We start from the raw sequence: 25,840 nt of genomic DNA, 5'->3' as shown, positions 1-25,840 counted from the left end.
GAGGACCGCAGGCCGGTCGCCGAGTGCGACCAGTCAAAGCCCTTGGACCTGTGCACTGGCTTCAGCCGCGCGCCGGGCAGCGCAGCCATCTAAGGATGCCCGGCGCCGTGGAGGGTTTTAGGGTCACCCCCTTTCCATCTCGCGCGCCTGCGAGTGTGTGGGAGCGTGTTCGTGCACGAGCGCGCGGGCCCGTGGGACGCTCGGGGTGACCGGAGCTGGTGTTAATGCCCCGGGCGCAGGAACACAGCAGCTCCCCGCTGCATTTCTCTAACCCAGGATCCCGCCGAAGTGCCCCGGGCTGGATGCACGCCTGGCGACCGGAGGGCGCAGGCGCGGAGGGCCGCGCAGGCGCAGCGCGGGCAGGAAGAATGGCGGCTGGGTTCAAGTGAGTGATGGCGCGCGCAAAGAAGGCCCGGGTGCGGGTGCGGGTGCGGGTGTGGTGCGCGGTGGCGGGCGGGGGACACTCCCCCGAGGACTCGTGGGGACCGCGGGAGGGCTCTGCCCATCCGAGGTGCTGAGGGACAGGGCATCCAGGACGGCCGGGACCTCTTAGCCGAGCGGGGCCGCCTTGGGAAGGGACTGGGAAAGCTTTGGACGCGCTCTGGTTAAACCCGAAGCCGCCCACGCGTGCAGCCCGCAAACTCGTGGCCGCGTGTAGACGAGGAGGCCAAACGTAGCCCCCGTGACTGTAAAATACGCTCTTCCGTGGTTAAGTTGTGGATGCTGGCGAGTGCGGTTTCCGGCGTGAAGTCACGCTAAGGTCCCTGCTTCAGAGCACGAGTGATGATGTGACTGACACCCTGGTTGCCCCTCTTCTGGGTGCGCCAAGGGCCTCTGTTCCTCCTGACTATGGCACAGTTAAGGTCACCGCTGAAAACTGGTTGCTGCTGAGTGGCTTTTCTTATAAGTTTCAATCGCCCGAGATTGACGCCCCAGACTCCACACTCTCTCTAGTTCTCTAGTTCTCTAGGGTTTATGCTTTAGGACGCACTGACTTAAGACACACTTTAAACATTGTTTCAGAACTGTGGAACCGCTGGAGTATTACAGGAGATTTCTGGTGAGTGAAGGTGATTTTGAGCTGTGGGTAAAAAAAACACCATGCTGCAGTTCATTTAAATGAATGAGGCTTGTGTTTTCTGCTGCATACGTGAAATACATATATCATCTGTTTCCTTATAAACATTTAGAAGGAAAACTGCCGTCCTGATGGAAGAGAACTTGGTGAATTCAGAACCACAACTGTCAACATAGGTGAAGATAAACTTCCTTTTGGTTGGGTGGGACATCCTTGGTGTCGCGTAGTTTTTCAGCCAGCTCTACTATGTCTAAGGCATTGGGTGATGTTAAGAGATTTTTATCATCACACCAACCTTGTAGTTGATCTAAACATCAGTTCAAATTGGGAGACAGAAGAAAAAAATGAAAAACGTTAAGTAGTAATATCATTTTCAAGTCACTGACCTGAACCTGTCAGAAGTTTCAGAGGCAAATGAAGAGATTTAAAGTACTTTGTAGGAAACTTTGTGGCATTTATTTTCTTTATAAATTTTTGTTTTTATAAATACCAAGCTTACCTTTCCAGGTTCAATCAGTACGGCGGATGGCTCTGCTCTGGTGAAGCTGGGGAATACCACAGTCATTTGTGGAGTTAAAGCAGTAGGTTTCCTGTATGTCTGTAACGTCTGAATTCCAAATCAACTGCATGCTTGTGAGGTTGTACTTGATCAGGGGCTGGTATTTGGAATGATATTCCCCAGGATTTTGTTTAGTTTTTTTTTAACATGTGAGCATCATTTTGTGCTTTATAAGGCAAATAATTGAATGAATCCTCAGCTCGTCATACCTTACGATTTCGGCAATATTGGTTTTGAAATTAAGACTGTTACTGTGCTACTTTTCAGCCATTGATAGCTTTTGCCGGTCGTAGGAATAGTAACTGTCTGCTGACCTTTTTAGGTGCCCTACAGTTAACAATCTGTCTTTAAGTAGAAGGCAGGCAGAGTCTAATGACAACCTGTGCTTTCTCATGTCACACCGAGCAGCTTTCCTCGCGTAGGTCTGTGGTCAAGCTGAGTGATAACCATCAGAGCACATACTGCTTGCCGGGTTTATACCTGGCACTTAATGGCACTGTCTCACGGGCCCTCAGGAGTAGGCAGCTACTGCTTATCTGTCCCTGTGTCAGCAGAGGAACTTGAAAGATAAGTAACTTTCCCCAGCTCTTGCAGTCTCTTGTGTGGATCTATAGCTGCACTGGGCTGTTATTGCTATATTCTTCACTTCTGGCCACTACTGGCTCCCCAGCCTGGTCATGTTAGTGTCACTTGGGGATTAAATTCAGACTTTGGCTGCTGAACAAGTCATAGGGTGGGCATAATCCCACTGGTCCTCATTGATGAACAGCACTGTTTGATTACACTGCCCTTTAACCTCCCTGGGAGCCACTAGGAAGGCAGTGCCAGCATCCTTAGGGCCCCTGCCATAAGTCCCCAAGTACTGTGGATGCTAAGCATAGGTTAATTGGCTGAAGCGGTCTTTGGTACAGCCTCTGAATGACTAGAATGTCATCGTGCTGAGTGGCTTCTCTCACTGGAATATATTGTTTGCGTTTGTAGGAATTTGCAGCACCACCAGTAGATGCCCCTGATAAAGGATATGTCGGTGAGTTAAATGGTCTTATAATGTTAACGAATTCTAAGTAATAGAAAGATACCTCTTGCGTGAAGACCTGGTAATTGAGGTGGATAGCAATTCCCAACGTTCAAAAATAGAATAGCGCCCCCAACCCCCAACAAAGCTTTCTGCTTATCAGAAGATAATGGAGAGGGAACACCCCATGAACTTCACTTTGCCAACCCTGTATGGACAGGTTTTATTTACATATTTAGTTGCCCTTATTATCTTTTGCATAAGGTGGGAAACACCATTTAAAACTTTAATAGTTGGATGTGAGCAGAAGATGTGACCCATGGCCAGTCACAGTGTTTCGTGCTGGGGAGCAGTCCCTTTTCTAGTAACCACGCTGTCAGAGCTAAAATTCAGTTCACAGCTGCAGTGTTTCTTTCAGTCCCTAATGTGGATCTACCACCGTTGTGTTCATCGAGGTTTCGGACTGGACCTCCTGGGGAAGAGGCTCAAGTAACCAGCCAGTTCATTGCAGATGTCATTGAGAAGTAAGACTGTTACTATAAGTTTGACCACCATTCATTATCATGTGTTTTGCCTTCACATTTACTGTGCTCTTTATCATTAAATCAAGCTCACAGATAATTAAGAAAGAGGACTTATGCATTTCTCCAGGCAAGGTAAGAAAGACTGAGCTTTTATGAACTCTGAAGTGGCTCTGTGGCGTAACCGGGTAGTGGGGAGTAATCAACCTTAAACCCTGACATTTTAGAGTTCAGAATGAATTCTGTAAGTTCATTTTACTCTGTATTTGTCTAAACTGGGTTTTATTTAGTTTAGTGAGATAGAGTCACACTGTGTTCCCAGGCTGCTCTTTCCCTCTTCCTTCCCTATCCTACCAAATTCCGGGATTACAGACAAGCGTATGCCGTCATGTCATGTCAACAAGTAACATTACCTGTCGAGGAAGCTAACTTTTAAGCTAAGTTTACACACACACACACACACACACACACACACACACACACACTTTCTAATTAAGAAAAAAAATGCTTTTATCCCTTTATCAGGTTTTGCTTAAACTGATATTTATGGATAGTACATAGTATGTCCATACATTGGTTTCCCTTGTGGATTTTATAGTGCTATTACTATAAAATCTTCATTACACAGTAGAGAGCACATATCACAGTAGCCCTTTCATTTGCTAACATAGCAGCAAGAATAAAGCTTCCTCTTTGTACCTACAGCTCTATTTAGGGGAGTAGACAGGGTTGTCTCTTGTCAGTTAGTCAAAGCCCAGCTTTCCTAACCTGACTACTTTGACTTCTACTTTATAAAAGTTTAAGGGAAAAAAAAGATCTTAGGCTTTCAAGTCCATCTTGTTTTTTCTAGCCAATGGTTCTGTAATTCTTAGGACTGAGGAAAAAGCACTGTGCTATTATCAGGTCTAATTTCTTCTGTCAATTATTTTAGCTTGCTTGGGTTCTATACTGTGACCTTATTTGTCTAGACTACGATGGGAACATTTTGGATGCCTGCACGTTTGCTTTGTTAGCAGCTTTAAAAAATGGTAAGCAATCTTAATAAAGATAATTTTCCTGCTAATACAGTCAGAGTCTAGCTGGTCAAACCTTTTAAAGATTTTTCTGGAGATTTGGTTATTCATTCACATGATTTTTGGTTTGTGAGAAAGCGTATGCTACAGCCCAGGGCGGCCTTGAACTCTTGTTCCTTCTGCCTCAGCCTCCCAAATGCTGGTAATATTTTAAGTATGAACCACCTTGCCCAGGTTATGCTAAGTTAGTCAACTCTACAGAGTTTTTTTAAAAGTGTACTTCCAAGTTTTACATTTTTAGTTCTATAGCCTTTTAGAATTGCTTTGATCTCTCCACCAGTAGTCACTGGGGCAACAGTCCTTCCCAGAATCCACTGACTTGGATAGAGGATTCTCATTTTAACTCAGGCGGCTCGTGCAGACCCACCATAAATACCACTTCTGATAGTGATGCTTCCTAGTAAGGGCCCAGGTACTTACTTGATAATGTCTTAGAATTGCACTTGTGTATATTCCAGGTCATTCTAGATTGCTGAGTTGATAATACAATTAAGCCAGGCATGGCTGTGCATGCTTGTAATCACTACACAGGAGGAGAGAAGGATGGCAGTTTTAGTTAAGACTACCAACAGGGTCCTCTCGAGAAAACATCCAGCTAATTCAGAAAGGAAGATGTAGTTAACAGTGAATTCATGTAGTCCTAATTAAAACTCAGTCCAGTTTGCTTCCTCTGTAAACAAAACAGTGCCAAAGAGCAGCACTTTACAAGTGTGGATGACTAAATGAGTGTTAGAAAATGAAATAGGAGATACTTCAAGTCTGCACACCTTTAATCCCAGCACTCAGGAGGCAGAGGCAGGAAGATTTCTGAGTTTGAGGCAGCTTGGTCTACAGATGGAATTCCAGAGTTCCAGGACAGCCCAGGATGACACAGAGAATGCATGTCTTAGGGAAAATAAAGGAAAAAAGTCAGCTTGGCTGGATCATAAGATGTTCTGAAAAGCAGTTTTCCTCGTCCATATCCACATCAATTGTTATGACACACTTACACAAAACTCTATTAATAGTAGGTGAGGAGCACAGGACTGTTACCCCAGAGTGAGTTTCTAACCAGATGGACTATAGTGAGATCCTGTCAAAGCAATCAATGACTTATGGAGAAGCTAATGGAGGGAGGTAAAGTTAAGAAAGCACAGAAACCAAGCTACACACCAGACCCACTTACATGTCTGCTTACCTTTCTCTAGTGCAGCTGCCTGAGGTCACTATAAACGAAGAGACTGCTTTAGCTGAAGTTAATTTAAAGAAGAAAAGTTATCTGAATGTTAGAACAAACCCAGTTGCTACTTCCTTTGCTGTGTTTGATGAGTAAGTTAACCAAATGTAACATTCTGGGTTCTAAGTGAAGGCCTTGTTTTTGTGATGATTTGAGCTGAGGCCTTTGTTCAGACCTTCCACTTGCAGAGGCATCCTGATGTATAGGACCAGTTGTGTTCACTTACTTTCCCCTAGGTTTCCTTATGCCTATTTCCTGGCAGTAAGGGGAACGTATGGGCCTGTTCACACCAGGCACATGCTCCACTGCTGAGCTAGTCTTCTGAAACTGCCTTCAGTACTTGCTGAGGAACGTACGATGTTTTGTTCCCAAGCTGAAGAGCGAGGTGTTTACAAGGGCTGGGCTGTGGGTGCTGCTGCTCTGGCTTCCTCCAGTCCTCAGTTAGCTCTAACAGACCCAGGCTGAAGCAGGCGTGTCTTTTAGAACTGCTTGAATTAGTCTGTTCCTAGAGTTGATGCCTACTTCCCCCCACACCCTTTTTGAACGTAGCACTTTACTGATAGTGGATCCTACTGGAGAAGAGGAACACCTATCAACAGGAGCCTTAACCATAGTCACAGACGAGAATGGCAAGCTGTGCTGTCTTCATAAGCCAGGTATGTGCTCCCACTGCAGCTTTGAGACACTGGTGGGGAGGAGGTGCGGTGTCTAGTACAGTGCGGGGTGTTTGGCTGTTTAGCTAATAAAAGTTTATGGGCTTCTTTGTTATTTTAAGTGTTGTGCATCATTCTTAAAATAAGGACCTATCTGTCCTTTGTAGGTCTTCCTAATAAAACTAACCTGCAAATCTTGAGACCACAGCAATTTAGATGATGTTTGACTTTAAAACAAACAAAAACCATTTGTCATGATTTTCAGTTTTCACAAAATGATGAAAATACCAAACACTGGCTGATTTTTCAGGTGGGAGTGGGCTGACTGGAGCTAAACTTCAGGACTGTATGAGTCGAGCAGTAACTAGACACAAAGAAGTGAGCAAGCTACTGGATGAAGTAATTCAGAGCATGAAACACAAATGAACAGACACCACGATTGCAAAACAGCTGTAAAAATTGTATTTGTTACACTGTGCACAGGCTTTTTATACTAAATAAATACCTAATTACATTCTTTGAAACATATTTCTAGTCCTTCTTACGTTATTTCTGCAGTTGGTATGTACAGGAAAACATTTAGCCATGTTTCCATGTAAGAATCACAGGGTTGTGCTTCTGTATAAAGTGTGCACACATATCAAAGCAAAATACTGACATCTTGTGAAAATGAAGTAGAAATACAATTCTTTTCATTCAATGGTCTTGTGTTTGTAAAAAAGAAAGAAAGAAATTGCTCAGAATTTTGGAGTAGTTGGCATGCCTCTCTTCATTTTACTCTTTGACTGGCTGCCTGTGTGCCGGTGGCGGTGTAGCTGGGCTGTTTGTGCGGCTGCTGCTGCCATAGCCATTTGGTGCTGCAAGAATCGCAACTGCTGCAAAAGGGAGGGGAAAAAAGAGATCATGTTATGCCAAACGCACGGGTGTGGCAAGATGCTTCCCCAGAAGTGATGAAAACAGCCAGAGAAGAAGGTGGGGTAATCAAGGGGACTGCCCTAAACCAGGACAGTGCAGGAGCCTGCTGAGGGCCTGAAAGCATTACATTATCTGTTACTTAGCCCTGGCAGTCCATACTGCAGTAATGCAGCAACTTCAGTTACCATTTTGTTGTACAGTAATTCATAGCAAAATAAAACCAACACTCATAAGTTGATGACAGTATGCTGACATACTTTCCTAAAATAGTAGGAACATTGTTCTAAACATGTATGACATTTACTAACAGGAATACTTCCACAGTATGGAATTATAAAATTAATACTTGGCACTTAAAACTCTCAAAGTACAATGCACATTAAAAGGATGTTGGAATGTGCCACCAAGACCTTAAAAAGGATTTAAAATATAATTGTTATACACTCAGTGCTCCAAGCTGACTGGCATTTAACATGTCAGACATCTAAATAAAATTGACTTAAGTTACTGACCAATTGCTTCAGCCTTATCAGACAGGAAAGTAGCCCTACAGAAAGGCAGTGTACAGTACTTTTGGAGCTCAGTGTCTTAATTAGCCAGAGTGAAGCTGCTGGATTACTTGTAGCTGCTGCTGCTGCTGCTGAAAGGCGGAGGAGAGCTGGAGCCTCTGCTGAGGAAGGCTTTGCTCAGGTCTGTTCTCGGCAGAGCCAAGCTGAGACAACACTACAGAGGGAGAAGGGGAAAGGTGACCAAAGCTAGAAAAGGACAACACAAAAACACTAGAAGCAGTACAATTAAAGTATCAAATCTCAAAGCTTTCAGAATAAATCTAGTCTCCTACTAATTAAGGATATCATTGATTCCTGGACATTCTAGCCGAACAGAGGGAAGGGAGTTCACAAGTTAAGGTACTGTATTCTGTCGTCTATTTTTGTTGTTGACAGTCTCATCCCAGGCTGGCCTCACACTCACTATGTAGAAGAGGTTGACCATGAAGTCCTGATTTTCTTTCTTCAGCTGTATCCAGCACTCTGTAGTGCTGAAGTACTCTAGCACCTTAGCTACACTCTGCCTCCCTCCACAGCATCCTTTCATTGCCATGGAACTTGACACTGGTCTTGGTCAAGAAGCCACCCTTACATGGCATAAAGTGGTAAGTTTTTTAAAATACAACTTCCAGTGAGCCAGCAGAGGTGAACTGGAATGAGCAGCTGACAGGTCCACCCAATCACTCTACATCCTCAATGCAGGCAAAAGGCTGAAGACCTGGCTTATGTGACTCAGTTTTTCTGAAACCTCACACATTCTCAACATCTGTCTACAATTCTTTTTTACAAATCATAGATGGCTGGTTTAATTGTAACCTGTGTGACAAAGGTACATTCCTTATAAATCTGCATTTGGAAGTTCACTAGTTCTAAACTATACAACTCTAGTAAGAATTCTTTTCAAAACAAAGATGCTGATACCTCCTACTAAGGGACATGTAAATTTGGAAACCAAGTTATAGAAATCTAAAGGCACAGTCAGCACACAGACAGTTCACTGACTGATTCTCAAATTCCATTATAGCTTTGGTTTTTTTTTTTTATATATAAAATTCTATCACATGGCTTATTCAAATATGAATTCAATTCAATACAATATTGCTTTTGGTTTATTGTTTCCTACTGAAAGTGGGAGCAGTCAAGTTAGTTTCATTTTTATAACAAGTAGCTCATAGAAGTTTTGCTAATTATGAAGATTTAAGTCATATAACTACAAACAGAAAAATTATGCAATCTAGACCAGGCGGTGGTGGTGCACGCCTTTAATCCCAGCACTTGGGAGGCAGAGGCAGGCAGATTTCTGAGTTCAAGGCCAGCCTGGTCTACAGAGTGAGTTCCAGGACAGCCAGGACTACCAAAAAAAGAAAAAAAAAATTGCAATCTAGGAAAATGTGGTCTTAGGTAATTAAGAAAACAGAATTAACCACTTACAAGCAATGGAAACTGCCTTGTCAGCTTTCTAGAAACTGAGAAAAATATGTAAACCTTTGCCAGCTAACCATTGTAAAGAAAACATGCACGTGAGTCCGAGCTTTTGTAATCAACTGCCAAATTTTTAAAGGAAAAAACTCTTGGCCAACTATTAAAAATACTTAACAGATTAAATACTTCAGTTTTCTTCTGATTACTGCATGCAAGGAGGGAAGGTAAATAATTTACACAATCAATGAGATCTCAACAGGAAGTCAGGAGGATGCTTACCGGCTGCCTGTGACTGGGTAAAGCCTCCTACTCCAGTGAGGTTGAGAACAGCAGCTTGCTGAGCGGTTAAGGCCTGTTCTTGAGTAGTTAACCCTTGTTCACAACCCTGAGGGGGGAAAAAAGCAAATGGCTTGGACACAAAGGGCAAACCTTTTTCTGAGCCAGTGAAAGGCCAGCTTTTCTTTCATGTACAAGGAAAAGTTAACAGCAGTGTAGACGTAGCAAGAACTAAGAAAGTACTGAATATGAAATCCAGTCTTCAGAATGAACAATAACCAAAAAACAAACCCTAAAATCAAAACCCCTGCATCACCTCCAAAGCAGTGCTATTGTAAAATAAACAAACTGAAAATGCACACACACACACAGAAAAGTGAATTAGAATTACTCAACTCAATAATCTGGAAATTATTGGGCCTGTGGCTCATGTGGCAATCTCAGTGCTTGGATCTAATGCAGGACTATGAAGCTACCGTGAGCTACATGGTAAGCAAAACAAAACAAAACACACACACACACACACACACACACACACACACACACACACACACACGGTTTGTAAGACAACTTAAAGATAAACTTAACTTCAGGGCCTTCGGCAAAACAACTAAATAAATAGGATTATAAGAGTTAAAATTATTCAGGCTGGAGAGACAGTTAAGAGCACTGGCTGTTCTTCTAGTACCCACATGGAGACTCAGCCATTTCTTACTCCAGTTCCAGGGGACACAACATCCTCTTTGGCCTCCACGTGTACAATGCAAGTACATGGTGCACAGATATACACATGCAAGCAAAACACCCATACACATAAAAGTATTTCAACAAGATAGACTCTTGTCAGCTCTCTCAATATCATATAAAGTCAAAGAAAGCATCTTAATAAATTATAAGAAAGACAACACTGCAGAGGAAATTAAAGGAGAAAGGGTTTGTTAGTTTGACTTGGCAATCATTTCTCCAATATGAAGCCAAAAGTACAGTAAGAGAGAGTAAACATGTATGAGCAGGATGTAAACATGTATGAGCAGAATGTACAAAACTGCACAGGACATGACCAGAGCCAAGAGTAACACAAAGCAGGAGGAATTATTGGGAATTTCTCAGATCGAGTATGTACATATGTCTTCAACTGAACAACACAGAAATAAACAACTTTAGAAAAAAAAATAGGCCAAGGATTTGGATATACTGAGTTTTCAAAGAAATGCAGAAAAGCTGTCCTTCTCCATCAGCCAGGGAGACTTGGACAGCAGCTACTCAAAACAAAACTGGCTGAAACAGGAAGTGCAGTGGTAGAGCCACATGCCAACCTGCAGGAGGCCCTGAGTCCGATCCCTACCACAAGAAACAGCAAGACAAATAACAAAAGCCCAACAGCAGAAGTCAGCAAGCCATCAGTGCCAGTCTGGACAGTCTGTGTCCTGGTCCACACTGCCGGTGAGGATGCCACACAAGGCAGCAGGACAGTGAAGAACAAACAGTATGGTGTCTCCAGAAAGGAAGAGAATTTCTGAGTCCCAACAAGTTCTGTTCACATATCCAAAAAATGATCTGTCTGGTGTCACAATAAGAGATTAAGAACTGGCCTCCCCACATGGTGCACTCAGGATGATTGAGATCAGAAACACACTATGGTGGCTGCCAGTGTTTGGGCTGAGGAAGTTATCAGCTCTTTATAAAGTTTCAAGTTAGCTGGGTGGTGGTGCATGCCTTACCAGAACTAAGGGGGTTGGGTGGACAGAGGCAGGTGGATCTCTGAGTTTGAGGCAGCCTAGTCTACAGAGTGAGTTCTAGCACAGCCAGAGCTATTATACAGAGGAAACCCTGTCTCAAACAAAACAAAACAAAATTTTGCAAGATAAAATATTCTTTGTGCAATGATGTGAATGTATTCAATACTACTAAAATGCAAACTTAAATGGGCAAACAGCTGGCAGGTTCAGCTAGGTGCTGGGGCAGCCTAATCTACAGAGTGAGTTCTAGCACAGCCAGAGCTATTATACAGAGGAAACCCTGTCTCAAACAAAACAAAACAAACAAAATTTTGCAAGATAAAATATTCTTTGTGCAATGATGTGAATGTATTCAATACTACTAAAATGCAAACTTAAATGGGCAAACAGCTGGCAGGTTCAGCTAGGTGCTGGGGCAGAATGACTGCTGAGTTCCAAGTTATGTTGCAATACAGAGTAAGAGCTTGCCTCAAAAACAACAGTAACAACAAAAACCTCCAACGGTAAACTTCCATCCAGTGAAGGCACTTGTCCCCAAGATTGACCCCAGCACCCAAGAGTGGAAGAAGGTAACCACCTCTTTCCACCAGTCCTCTGACCATCACCGTCACCCACACATGGACAGAAAGAAAACCAGCAACATTTGTTTTTAAAAAGTGTAAGACAACTAGACCTCTTATCAGCAAAGCAAAGCCCTTAGTGTGCTAAGTACATAGGAAAAGTTTTCAACATGTCTTCTCTGAGAAACCTACTAGAGGATGAGTTTCATCCACTGAAGACCTGAAGGAGTGCTAGGTAAGAGGGTGGCTGGGGAGTTTTCAGCTTCAGCTGAGACACTCAAAGTGGGACCCAGGAATAAGTATACTTAGTTCCCCAAACGATTCTACAGCATATTCAAAGTCCAGGCACACTTCTCCCTTTCTCTCCAGACTTCAATTTACTGCTGTTCCTATTTAATTACATCCTGACTGACAGTCTGCAGTATCTGCTGTTATCTGTTCCCACTGCCCGATACTTCCCAACAATGCAGACAGATCTATTACAACAGCAATCCATTTCTACAAGCAGAAGATAATAAGCTGGTCAGAAAAGACACTGAGAGGTGGGGTCACCTGTGACTGCCATTCACTGGTTGTGTGACACTCGGCAAGATGGACACTTCCATTCAAAACAGCTATAATTAGAATAACTGGCAGCTACTGATGTTGATAAAAGAGAAACAACTCTGAAACTATTTCTTCCAACAAATTAAAACAGCAGAAATATGAAAAGTTCTAAGTTCTATAGTGAACGAACACACACACACAAAGAATCCCATACCTGCTCCTCTGGCTGTTGGGAACCTGAAGCTGCAGGCTGCTGAGGTGGTTGTATAAAGTGAGAGAGCTGCGGCTGCTGCTGTTGCTGCTGGGTGTTAAAAATGAGTGAACCACCAGGAAGCTATTCAGAATTTAAACAAGAATTAGCTGCCTTTCCATTGTTTTCATGTGAAGTATTTACATTTCCTTAAAAACATTCATGGATAATTTACTAGGAGTCAGGCACTCTTAGGTTCTGAAGGAAGAGATGAAGCCAGCAAGAGAAGGCAGGCGTGACAATGGAAGCTAGCAGCTGCTGGATCATCAGCAGCAGCCTGTCTGGCACTTCCACACAGAAGCAAAACAAAGCAAGCTGCCTGCCCTGCATCAGGCTACACCCAGACAATATTTTGAAGTCCTACTGCTTTTTGGTGTATATTTTCAAATATAAATCTTCCTGATTCAAGTTAATAGTTAGCTATCCAAATTTACAGCTTAGTATTAAACATTTCTCACTTCTCATGGATCAGCACAAACAATCACGGCATGTGCTATGAACGAACAAACTAACAGGGCATAAGGACACTCTGTGGTACAGTGTGCCTAGCACTTGGCAGGCTGAGGCAAGAGAAGGCAGCGTTCAAAGCCAACCTGAACTTCACAAGCTGTCCCTGTCTCAAAAGTTAAAAGGGTACAATTCAGAAATGTATGTAAGACAACCCAGCCCTTAAGTTTGTTCCAGTCTTGCCAATAGCCCTACAATGACCCCTTAATAAAACAGGGCAGGAAATCCTAGGGATGATAACAAAGAGCCTTGACTGTGGAGACTGAATTCAAGTTAAATGTAAAAACAGCAATCCTTTGGTTAAGAAAACCAAATCCACTAAAGCTGACATTGTCCACGTTCAGGACTTCCTTCTTTACTAGTAGACAAGATGGCTTTGTCCTCATTTCTTGTTATCTCTGTCACAAAAGACTTCTTAAGGTGCAGGTTAACACAACATGAAGGAAATTAATTCTGATTAAAGCAGTGCCATCTCTGGCTGTGTGCACATTAACAGTGATGGCTATTTATACCAGGTACAGAAAGTTGTAGTTCATAGTAGACTTCTCAGTCAGTTACGACTGGATATGAAGTTTGCTCATCTGCCAGGTATTGCTATTTCCTAATAACCCACAGCTCTGCATTATCATTAGATCTTTATCTTTGGGTCTACCTTTTAAGTTCTCTGTAGACAACTATCCATTTTCCAAATTACTAGCTTAAAGGGACCTTGGAGAAGAGGATAAAACGAGTTGAGAGTAACAGCAGAAAAGTGCAAAAGAACCAGCAAACATCTAATAGTACATAGAGTTCACACTTTAGATAGTTGAGCAACACGCTCAAAGTAGACGGGGCACAATGTGGAGGAGCAAAGAGGACCTGCATGGAAGCAACAGGTAAGGAAGAGGGAGAGGGATGAGTGTGAGTATGGAGAAGAACTCGTGTTAAAATGTCACAGTGAGACCCATTATTTTATATGCTAACTAAAAGGATTACATATAAAGAAGGGGATGTGGGTAAGTAACAAGGAGCAGGTGGCGGGCCCAGCAAATAAAGAGCTAGCATGGGACCCAGCGCGTCTATTTAGTTCTCTCCTCTCTCTGCTAGGCCTTCAACCTTACCCATGGGAAGCAGGCTCATTTTCTGTTGCTTTCTGGGTATGGTGACAGAGTAATGTAAAAAAGGCAAGGCCTCATCCTCAGGTATATATTAGACCCAACAAACATTTACAGAATGAAAAGCAGTCATCTGTCACTGTATTAAGAAAGCATAATCATCGTTGGAGAAAAGAATGCATTCACACATTTTGAAGCCCTCAAGCACAAAAACCCATGGTGAGCCAATAGGATACATGTCTGCAAGTGTTCCTGCTGTCACTTTTGTAGGCAGGTGCCTTTCCAGGAACTCCCTTTGGGGCAGCTAGCTCTTGACCAGGCAGCACAGCAGGGAGTAAAGACAATGAAAGCCTCATCAATAGAATACATTATTATTATTATTCCCTTTATTATTATTATTTTGCACATAACTACATAAAGGTAGCACTATATATACCCTTAGAAGATTCCAGATAAATTTCAAAAGCTGACATGTATAAATATACATTGTTTTTTAAAACTCAAAATATAAAAATTTCAATCAAAAGCATTGTTTCATGTTTACCTGGAGTAGATTTAAAGGCCTGAGACTTGAAGTATTTTTTAAACCAAATGGGATACCTGTTAAATAAAACTAATGGTTATAATGGAACTGAAAATATTATAGATGAAAATTTATACTTCAACGTGTGAAAACACATTACTGTCCTTTCTCCAAATGACTAATTTACACATAATTTTATTGTCAATATTGAAACTGTATTATAAGATGTGAGGCATTACATATAAACTATATTCCACATTTTAAAGACTTCTTTACTTCTCTGACTATCGAAAGAAGTCACCTAGAATTATGTATACACCACGATGGTAACAAAACTACCAGTACTGTGCAAACACAGTAACTGTCAGTTGCTTACATTCCTCAGCTACACACACAAAAAAATGCTAAACTTTGCATACAAATACCAATCACCAAAAGGTCAAAAGAACACACCCTTTTGGGTGTGCGTATAAGGTAAGAATCACCCTTAGGATATAATGACCTATTAATTCTGAATTTAAAGAAAACCAAACTGCAGGTGACAGCACTTGACAAAGGAGTGACCTAAGTGCAACCCCAGGACCCAAGTGGTGAAGGACTGTTGATTGCCTAGAGGCTGTCTGGACTCTGACCTTGAGCCACCTCTGTTCACACATACACAAGTACAAAACCACTATTGGCAGGCCAAACAGCTACAGTTTGTTGACCTTGATCTCAAAGTAGGTGCAAATTAGCCACTGTGGTGGTGCAAGCCTTTCATCCTAGTCCAGAGGAGACAACGGAGGTGGATCTCTGAGTTCAAGGCCAGCCTGATGAGAGTTCTAAAGCAGCCAGAACTACTAAGACAGACCCTGTCTCAAAAGCCCCCACCTGGCCTCTTCAAAAAAGTATGTGAAATTTTTGTCTACATCAGTCTGGATACAGATTAAAACTTATCTAGTAAAGTGTCTTGTGCCTGTCACCACCAGATTTGGAAGGAAGAAATGGAAAATCTCATAAACAAAAACATGTTACATATGTAGTCTTCTGTTTGGTGCTATTTACAGAAGAGATGTAGAAAAATTTGATTGTGATGCCATCCAAGGCTTGTACAAGAAACTGAGCAGGAGCCAGGCAGTGGTGGCGCACGCCTTTAATCCCAGCACTTGGGAGGCAGAGGCAGATTTCTGAGATCGAGGCCAGCCTGGTCTACAGAGTGAGTTCCAGGACAGCCAGAGCTACACAAACCCTGTCATGAAGAAAAAAAAAAAAAAAAAAAAAAAAAAAGAAAAAGAGAAAAAACAAAACAAAACAAAACAAAAAAAACCCTGAGAAAACCCTCAGGTGTGTCCCTGGGGAGAAATGGCTTGAGATTTCACTGCTGTACAACTGTGTTTCAGGTCCTAGCATCCACTTAGTGTCTCACTGAGGCAGAGCTTACAAAGGAGCACGACCTCTGTTAAGAGGCTGTCCATCTGAACAAAGGCACTGGTAGACTTCCCCTTTCTCCAAAGGACCATGTAATGTCATGCAGATGAGACTGAGACTGGGGTAGATTAAGAAATTCTCTAAGAACAGCAAGGGAGTCCAGAAAACCTGGTACCAGGAGGTTCCTTTCATGTAAATCTAAGCATCTAAAATTCATGATGTGACTTTAATTTTTATGACCCCTTCTCATTAAAATAGGCACAACTAGAATTACAAAATAACATTTTACATTATACATTCTAGGTTTTCCATAACTGAAAAGGGTAAGAAAAGCAATTGATCCCAGGCATTACAACACAGTTATTATTGTAGGCATCATAGTGGGCACTCCTGTTCCCTCTGATTTTAGCCACATGGTAATAATTACCAAAGACCTGCTACTACTACAAAGACTAGCAACACGGAATGCTCCTCTTGGCCCTGCTACGGGGTGAATATTTCACTGACCTATATTCATTCTCCCATTAGACAAATTATTATTACTATCACTACTTTATTTCTGGGGGAAATGATGGAAAAAAGCAACTTCCAAAGATTACAAAACTAAGAATCGAGGCTTTTGGCTGCCATGCTGTATTGCTTCCAGTAGAATATATATTTGCACTGTTTTCTCTTGAGTATTACTATATAGACAAGAATAAGGTAACTAAAAGTAATTTCATTACTTATTATTCCCAAGCAGAAGACATAATGTGTATAGACTTATAGATTTAACAGATTTCTCCCTAGAAGCTATTTGCCAGGTGGTTATCTGATACCACAACTACAAAAGGCTTTTCAAGTATCTAAGAAATAAAACTTTATATGAAGCAACACTTAATGCTTTTAGCAATGTCCTTAAGTAACGGCTTTTATGGCTGGGTATGGGGACACACACTAGTCGTACCAGCGTCCCAGCGAGGTAGAAGCAGGAGGATCAGCTGAAGGTCGTCACCTTAAGCACCGAGCAAGGGTGAGACCAGCTACTAAAACAAGAGGAATCAAAGCCATTCCCATGGACTTTATTTATTCTAACCTGCTTGAGGAGCCGCCTGTAGGGTGCTGGCACTGGGCAGTGTGTCTGCTACGAGACCTCCTGATGGCAGAAGGCCACTGCACAGGCTTTTCCCTGCAGGAGGTATGGCCCCAGTGTCACAGCCCAGCATGGAGTTTGAGCCACTCTTCAGAGCCTGGGCTCCACTGCAGGGGAAGGGAAAGAGCGTTACACACAGTGACAACAAATACCAGCCTCACAAATTCTTCAGATTAAAAACAACAACAAGAGGCTATAAAACAAGTTCCATCACTTCTGAATTAAACATTAACTCCTAGGGCAGGTGAGATAATGGCTCAGGAGGCACTTGCCACTAAGCCTGAACATGCAGATGGTAGAAGGAAAAAAACCTGAAACATGCAAGTCACCCACTGACCTCTACATATACTGTGGCACACACCCCAAAATAAATACAATCATCTTTTTAACTTTTCATTTTCTAGGCCAAGTTTTATCTTACTGCTGAAGTATGAAAAGCTGGCTTAAGTACTGAGCACATCCTTAGATACTTCAGAATAGAGAGAAGCAAAGTTCTGCCCAAGTGATTTAAAGACTGTAACAGGCAAATGACAAAATCTGGCCAACTGGGAAGTACATCTTTGTACAGGTAATAAATTTGTTACTAAAACTCTATCATTCATATGAAGCAGCTCCTAACCATATCAAAAACTACCTTTCAGTATAAGAAGCAATATATCTTCATCTCACAAATAAAACTGTCGTTAACATTGTCAACTTACCCAGCAGAGCTCACTACACTGACGGAGTTAAGCCCAGCAGAGTCTGCCATGACCGGGGAGAGCGTGCTTCCTGTTGTTATGGATGTTACCATGGTAGAAAGAGGAATGGTTGTCACAGGCATTGCCTGGCTCAGAGCCCTTTGCTGCTGAGCAAACTGAGTTAACAAAGTGGGCTGAGGGGTGAAGCCTGAATCTTGGGGAGATGGGGTGGCTGAAGGGGTACTAGGAGCTGAGTTCTGAGCGTCAGGAGGGTGAGGGGCCGATGAAGGGGTTGGTGTAGGAGTAGATGGCTTAGGAGTTCCAGATCCTGCTCATTGAGAAAAATAAAAATTGCTAGTTTGTTATAAATGGCTGGTCCTTTTAAAATAAGGTTAATGGAATCTTACTTAGCACTGACAAATTTGTTCCAATATTTTAAAAAGCAGTTAACTGAAAGTGTTAACTCTCTACACGATCCATGAGTGTTGCTACACCCAATTACAATTAAGGATGCAGTATATCACCTAGAAACCCCACTCGGATCACAGTTAACAGTGGAAATACACTTACACTCTACCACAACACCCAATAAAAAGTTAGTCTCCTACATGCTCTTTTGCCTACAAAGCTGAGAATGAATTTCAGTTAAGTTTTTGTTACTTGTGATTTCACTAATTTAAGACTTCTTTAAAAAAAATACTGCTTATTTTAGTTTAACTGTCAGCGATAAACTGTCAACATATTTAGTAAGTTCACAACTATCAGTTCTGGCACTGAGATATACATGTTTAATTCCCAACATATCAAGTTTAGCCCGACAAAGAAATTTACAAAGAAGAAAGCAGGTGCTTTATAGATAATACTGCATCTTTAACAGTAACTGTGTACTTCTGTTTAAATGTTGAATGTATAGAAAATCTGTTGTGAATGAAGTATGCACAGTTTTATCAACTTAAAAATTTTTTAAAAATGAAACCAAAAAAGTAAAGCAAAAGCTCTTGAGGTGTTTCCTTTTTAGCTTTCATGTCCTGCAGAAAGAAAGGAGAGAGATGTGAATGTCCAGAAGCTGTCACTCCACCCTGACTTAACACAACAACTGTGTGTAGCAGATCACCACAATCCATACCCACAACATGAGAAGTGTCAAGAAGACTTTCAGAAAATTTATTTATTTTTCTTTGTGCAAAACAAGAAGGCAGAAAAATTACACCTTTTGAGCTATCGGGATGCAGATGTTAATATCTAGGACCATCTTAGCACTGTGCAGTACACTGACAGCCCACACTAGCCACCAAGCAAAAAAAAAGAAAAAAAAAAGAAGAAAGAAAAAAGCTAAAAAACTGGAATACCCCCAAATTAGTACCTAACTTATTCAGATATTCATTTGAAGAGATTATCCCAAATTTAATCTATTATTCCTATGTCTTCACTTGCTGTTAAAAAAGGGAATCCAGAAATGAGACTTCTATTTTCCTATGTTCCGATTATCACATTTAATGATCGCTTACAGCAGTGTAGGCATGCTCTCAAATACTACTTTCCATTTATTGCATGTAACCTTGGAACCAGCTGGTGTCTTACACATACAAAGATATAGAAAGTACCTTCAATAATTCATTCTCACATTTTCTTTTTAGTATTAGCCACAGTTTATGTAGTAAGAAAAAAAGATCCTAGGGTGCACTGTAAATAATATTTTGCAATCTTATTGCCAGGTAAGTTTTTAAGATGTTTAGGCAACAAGCCTAAAAGAAAGGTATACACAAAGTGCATACACAGATACAGAAAAAGCAAATACAATTACAGTAAACACGAAATACATACAGCCAACAAGAAGTCTACTTGGAGTTTCATGCAACTTATACATTTTGGGTACACAGTACATTCAAATTTCACTATTCACAGATTGAATAAAAGCTGCCTCAAGAAACACCAATGCAAAAACGTAGGAAAATTTGAGCAAGAGTTTAAATCATGACTCACTCTGGGATGAGCTGGCAGGTGACAGGGCAGCAGGAGAAAGCATGCTAACTTGACTGAGATCCACAGATGACTTCCGAGAAAGGCTCGGTTTAGATGATGGAGGAGGAGTTGGAGATTTAAGGAAGCTGCTGGCTTGCTGTGCTGTGAAATAGTTACCTGGAAGAATACAGGTTATTCCCCAGGGCTGGAGAGATGGTGCAGTCAATACAAGAGCAATCATACAGACCAGAGCTCAGATCTCACAACCCACCCAAATCTTCTACCTCCAGGAGCAAAGGTATACACATAGACACACAGTCATGAATACACAGGCAAACTTAAGTCTTTTCCCTATTCATAAGTCACAATTCTGTGAATTATGACAGTAAGAACGAGTACCATTTTAAGAAAACAATGACTATTAGGTCAGAGATGAGGATTTCGCTAGTACCTGAGGAACTATTTCCTGAACTTGAGGGAAGTTTGATGGGTGGGGGTCGATGTTTTACTCCCTTTCCCAAAACCGAAGACTGAATGGACGAGGTCTCCGCCTGTTGAAAAGTGACATTAAACACAACTGTTAAGAAGAATTAATATCATTATAATTCCTACCTGAGATTGCTAACTGTACTCAGAATCAGACACGCACAGACTGCAGCGTCTGCAGCGAGGTGAGTCCCGGGGAAGGGCAGAAAGTGAAGGAACCTTGCCAGCCTTCTCAGCCAACCTTCAACAGGAATAACGACCTGCAGCTATCCTTGAGGACATTGGAAGCTTTAAACATTTAGAATAGTAAAAAGCTAAAAGTGATGAAAGCCAGATTACAACTGCTGTGCTCTTCCCGACTCCTGGACAAACAATGGGTACAAGGTAGGAACTGTGTCAACGTACTTCAGCCTCCTCCCCTGGACTGAGACCGGCTGAACCACTACTGCTGTGTGACATCTTCACTGGGCATTTGGCTTCATTCTGGACCAACTCCTGGTACTGATTAACTACCCTAAAATGGTAGAAAAAATAGGTAAGGCTTGGCCAAATTTGTCTTAGACACAAATCATACAGGAAATAAGTAATGCTATTATAGGAAAAGAAGTCCCACCAAACTTAACAGAAAAATCACAACATGACAAGTGCCCCTAACTGCCAACCACAAGTTCCAAGACCTAAACCTAGAGCCACAAGATGAATTCTCATCAGCCACATAGCACGGGCCAACTGTTCCACAACAGAAGGGCAGACAGCCTGGTCAAGAGACCAAGACTAGACTGAGCGACTTGAGGAAACCCTGCCTTAAAAAGTGTGTTCTGAGCCGGGCGTGGTGGCGCATGCCTTTAATCCCAGCACCCAGAGGCAGGCGGATTTCTGATTTCGAGGCCAGCCTGGACTACAAAGTGAGTTCCAGGACAGCCAAGGCTATACAGAGAAACCCTGTCTCGAAAAACCAAAAAAAAAAAAAAAAAAAGTGTGTTCTGTGCTGTGGAGAAGGCCTCCAAACCTGACAACCTAGGTATACTCCCCTGAACCCCTGCGGTGGAGGGAAAACCAACTCCCACATGCCACCCAACTGTGAGGGACAACACAAGCACACACACTAAATGAATGTCATGAAAAGAAGCATACTCTGGTCTTTCCAATGACAAGGTAATGTTTAAATCCTTTCTGCTAACTATGATAAATGAATGCACCTAAAAGTATACTTTTAAGATCTTATTTCTAATATAGAAATTAGAAAGTCATCCTTGATTACAATATAATTAAACCAATAAACAGACAACAAAATGTCTCATTTCTTTTCCCTTAGACTTGGATTATAAACTTCCTTCTTAAAATCATGTCTCACATACCTAAGTATTCGTACCTAAAACAAACTCTTTTATACAGTCTTTATTAATTCTCATTAAAATATCAAGAAAATGTACCTCAGAGATTTTATTAAGTGATTTAACCCAAGAGTAATGATGATGGAATATCCAGTTAAATATGTAGTAAAATCAACATCTGTGACTCAAATATAGAATATTCTCCCCTACAAAAATACAGATTCACACCCACTCTAGCCAAAACTAAAGAAGCAAATGCACTTTACCTCTCTGCGTCAGTCTTTGAACCAATGACAAACCTAAAACGTACCAAGAAAGACAAGTCTCAGGCTAGAGTGTCTAAAAACAGCTTGAGTTACTCTTTAAAGTCTTTCACACTTAGTCACAGCAATATATTACAAATTCATTTAAAAATCTACCAATGTATCATTACATTAAAATTTTAATTAAACATGAGAATGCTCAAGTTGTACATTCATCATAAAATAATCAGTTTGGCTGGTTTACTTTAGGAGAAATTTATTTTAATGTTTATTTGTAATTTACACAATCTAGAATAAAATTACCAAGAACCACTAAACAAGTTTACAATCATTGTCCCTCTAGTGAAATTACTCAACTACTGAGAGGCCTGTGGCTTTTCATTCACTTAATTCAATTCTGGAAGTCATTCTTAAACTTATTTTAGACAAGATGAAAGCTTATTGCCAACTGAAACAAAAATCTTTTCTAAGAAATATTAAAAAAAGAAAGCTTTGAAAATTTTGACATTATAACTTAACATACTAAAACAAGTGAATCTTATTTTTTAATTACCAGTTTGAATGGTCATCAGCAGAGGAGCTGAAATACAAAATGAAAGAGAAGCACTCAGTTAAGGAAAGCCCAACTTAAGCTTCATAGCTCTCAGGTTCTGACCATGGAAGAACGTGTTAGAGTGCAGACCCTGCAGAATAACGGCAGGGGCATCAGCTGTCTCCCCATGCAGTCCATGGCCATGAACAGCTCCTGTGCCCTTATACTGTGGCCATGCTGGCACATCCACAAGGGTGAGTGAGGGGAGAACTTCAGAAACATGTACGCATAATCAAACCAGCTGTCAGCTGTTAACCCACGAATTGCTGCTAGTTCTTTGCGCTGACTTACCTAGCTATGGGTGAAGCAACTCTAAAACCCACCATTCTTCACAAATTTTGGTAAAGGTTTTAACAATAATTTGACATACAACTGAACTCTACCTTTTTTTTTTTTCATTTCGTGATTTGTTAAAAAAATAAAAAATAAAAAAAATCCAAAGTAACCATACAATCAAAATTACCCCAGCCCTCAGAAGGCAAAGACAAAGGCAGGCTGATCTCAGGGAGCTGAGACCAGCCTCGTCTCCATAACACGTTCCAGACTAACTAGGGATTCACAGACCCTGCCTACATTCCCCAGTTACTCCCAAACCAACTGATAATTATGATGTACCATTTAGAAAATCAACTACATAAATTGCCAGTAATATAAATATACCAACAACAAAATCCCAAGACTATCCTGAATATAATTATCTGCACTTTAAAAACTAATTCTAAGTAACTTAGAGACCTTGGCAACTGCATTCAACCTTACATCCACTGTCAAAACACATAGTACTATATCAAGTACCAACTCCTCAGAGGGAAATGTATTCATTAGCTAGCAAGCAGCTCCTTGGTAGCTCTAAATAGGTTCAGGATGGCCCTGCCTATTACATATACCCATCAGGACTCACTGGGATGGAGACATTTGGCTGTCATTTTCTTCATCTGCTTTCCACGGCTGTATTTTACCATAGTAAAGCGGATCACCAAGAGACTGCAAGATGGTCAGCTTTGTTTTCTGATACTGATTACCACCTTCACATTCAAATACATAATCGTCTTTTACATCCTGAAAAGAACCGAGAATCCCAAGTAATTTCTTCTCAAGCAGCAACACTTACCAACAACAACAACAAATAATAAAATAAAAATTAACTTCTGTCTGGTATATACATGGCACTGAAGGAATGTTTAAGGCCATGTAGATTGTGCATGTTATTGAGTCATTTATTAGGAAAGTGTTATACATTTCTATGCACAATGAAAAGTATAAAAAAATTTACTGAACATTTTAACAAGTAGTATCTCATCCAACTGTCAAACAAAACCCATGGCTGGTGTGGCCATTCCCACATTACAGGTAAATGAATTGGTCAGGTGTGTTGGCATGTGTCATTAACTCCAGCACTTGAGAGGCAGAGGCAGGCTGATCTCTTTCAAGACCAGCCTGGTCTACACAGTGAGTTCCAGGCCAGCTAGAACTATATCATAAGACCCTGTCTTACAAGTAATAAACAAATAAATAAATAAATGTTAAGGAATTTAACAACCCAAGCCCTCAGAGGGAACTATAGATCACAGAACCCTTTCTTTATAGTCCTTTATGCTAAGTGTTCCAATGCTGTATCTCTTCAAGCCAGAGACACTCACAGAGCTTCATTAATTGCACATACAACTGTAATATTTAACAATCTGAATATAAGGTTTGAAAGTAAAATATTTTTGTCATAGGCCAAACATCCTAAAGATGTCTATAAATCTTATTATCTTGTGCTCAGAGTCCATCCAAAATGTTATTCCAATTTCTCCCCTTTAAGAAACTATTACAATGAGAGCATCAGATCATTTCCGTTCAGAGCTGTCTTTAAGCCAGGCACTGTGGCATATGCCTGTAATCCCAGTACTCAGGAGGCAGAGGCAGCAGAATGGCAACAAGTGAGAGAGCAGCTGTAAGGACAGCAAAGTTCCAGGCAAGCCTCAGTCACACAGGACCACAAGCACATCTTTACAAGAATACACTAATTTGAAACAAGAAAGGTGAGGCCCACCAACAAGTAGGCAGAACACAACACTGCACTAGTTTTCTGAAAGAGTCTGGCCTTCAAGTTGAGAGCTTCCTGCCCCTGCCTCCAAGAGCTGAGATTACAGGCATGGGCTTCAATGCCCCACATAAAAAGGTAGTGTTATATTAAAACTTCTCTGTAAAGTGAAAAACACTCTCAGGGTTAATTATATTTTCCTGAAGCCCACAAGTCTCCAAATGCACTTTTTAAAAAACACATACATTAAAAGTTGTTTTCTGGGGCTGGTGAGATGGCTCACTGGGTAAGAGCACCAGACTGCTCTTCCAAAGGTCAGGAGTTCGAATCCCAGCAACCACATGGTGGCTCACAACCATCCGTAACAAGATCTGACACCCTCTTCTGGAGTGTCTGAAGACAGCTACAGTGTACTTACATATAATAAATAAATAAATCTTTAAAAAAAAGCTTAAAAAATGATTTAAAAAAAAAAAAGTTGTTTTCTGTTTAATAACTTCAGAACCCAGCTTATAAACAACATACTTTACAATACAGAAGAGGCACATCTGGCACCCGGGCAGTGAAAGCAAGAGGATCAGTATGTCTGATGTCAGCCTTGACTACACTGCAAGTTTGAGGCCAGTTTGGGCCAAAAGAGACACTGTCTCCAAACAAAAACTTACACAGGCAACTGGATCATTAGTCAGAGACTGGGATTGATTACTTACATGAGCTGGCCACATTGTTGGCTGTGAGTCATCAGATTTGATGGATTTCTCCACTTTAGCATATTTTTCCACCTAAACAATGAAGACGTTGAATAAAATATAATCAGTATTGGAACAAAGACAAGAACCTGCACAATTCACAGAAACAATGTGGGCACAAGGGTTTCAACCAGCAGTATCACCAAGCACTTGTAGTTAAGAAGTTTTAAACCCTTCTGATATGTTTAATTAAGTGTAGTATGTGGGACTGCAGATGATTAAGTGGTTAAGAGCTGCCTGGGGGCCACATATGCAACAAGAAGATAATATGGCTTTCTTTCTTGACCTGTATACATAGTCTATAGATGTCTCTGGCTTTGTGTTTTAACTATTAAAACAGCAAGAACTGTTAGAACTGTTACAAAAAGCATTCTTGAAATAGTAAATAATTTTTGAAACAACTATCATAAAGAATTAAGTAAACTGGCAAGATTGCTTAGCAGGTAAAGGTTCTTGCCACTGAAACTTGACGATCTGAGTCTGCAGCCCAGGAGTAACGTGGTAGAAGCAAAGACTCACCCCTCAATGGTGTCCTCTGGTTTTCCACATGTGTTATAGTCTGCACATGCACGCGTGCACGTGTACACACACGCACGCGCGCACACACACGCACACGCACGCACGCGTGCACACGCACGCACGCGTACACACACACGCGCGCGCGCACACACACACACACACGCACGCGTACACGTGTACACACACACACAC

General features: G+C 41.4%; 2 protein-coding genes across 11 annotated transcripts in view; one reads left to right on the top strand and one right to left on the bottom strand.

Moving 5' to 3' along the window:
- Positions 1-44: 44 nt before the first annotated feature.
- Positions 45-6,634, top strand: Exosc8 (exosome component 8). Its single transcript, XM_021196474.2, has 11 exons — positions 45-385; positions 1,024-1,060; positions 1,191-1,254; positions 1,586-1,659; positions 2,619-2,664; positions 3,071-3,176; positions 3,263-3,308; positions 4,105-4,201; positions 5,434-5,554; positions 6,012-6,118; positions 6,426-6,634. Exons 1-11 carry the CDS (start codon positions 225-227, stop codon positions 6,539-6,541), a joined length of 975 nt encoding a protein of 324 aa, XP_021052133.2. The 5' UTR covers positions 45-224; the 3' UTR covers positions 6,542-6,634.
- The window catches only part of Supt20h (SPT20 homolog, SAGA complex component), a 36,318-nt gene continuing 17,039 nt past the window's right edge, over positions 6,562-25,840 (bottom strand). For 5 of the 10 annotated variants that reach the window (XM_029537387.1, XM_029537386.1, XM_029537389.1 and 2 more), the window contains 14 exons: positions 25,091-25,162; positions 23,253-23,410; positions 22,313-22,339; positions 21,763-21,795; positions 20,568-20,676; positions 20,128-20,227; positions 19,698-19,853; positions 17,736-18,042; positions 16,978-17,141; positions 14,517-14,572; positions 12,336-12,455; positions 9,280-9,385; positions 7,650-7,753; positions 6,562-6,990 (listed from right to left, as the gene is read on the bottom strand). In XM_029537387.1, the coding sequence (XP_029393247.1) occupies positions 6,853-6,990; positions 7,650-7,753; positions 9,280-9,385; positions 12,336-12,455; positions 14,517-14,572; positions 16,978-17,141; positions 17,736-18,042; positions 19,698-19,853; positions 20,128-20,227; positions 20,568-20,676; positions 21,763-21,795; positions 22,313-22,339; positions 23,253-23,410; positions 25,091-25,162 (1,650 nt within the window). In that variant the 3' untranslated portion in view covers positions 6,562-6,852. Of the gene's footprint in view, positions 6,991-7,649; positions 7,754-9,279; positions 9,386-12,335; positions 12,456-14,516; positions 14,573-16,977; positions 17,142-17,735; positions 18,743-19,697; positions 19,854-20,127; positions 20,228-20,567; positions 20,677-21,762; positions 21,796-22,312; positions 22,340-23,252; positions 23,411-25,090; positions 25,163-25,840 lie in introns of those variants that run through there. The other 5 variants (XM_029537393.1, XM_029537394.1, XM_029537391.1 and 2 more) reach the window with 4 other exon arrangements.

This window comes from Mus pahari, chromosome 4, assembly GCF_900095145.1.
Source record: "Mus pahari chromosome 4, PAHARI_EIJ_v1.1, whole genome shotgun sequence".
NCBI lineage: Eukaryota > Metazoa > Chordata > Mammalia > Rodentia > Muridae > Mus > Mus pahari.
Note: the sequence above shows the minus strand (reverse complement) of the source record. Positions and strands in the feature narration are given on the sequence as shown.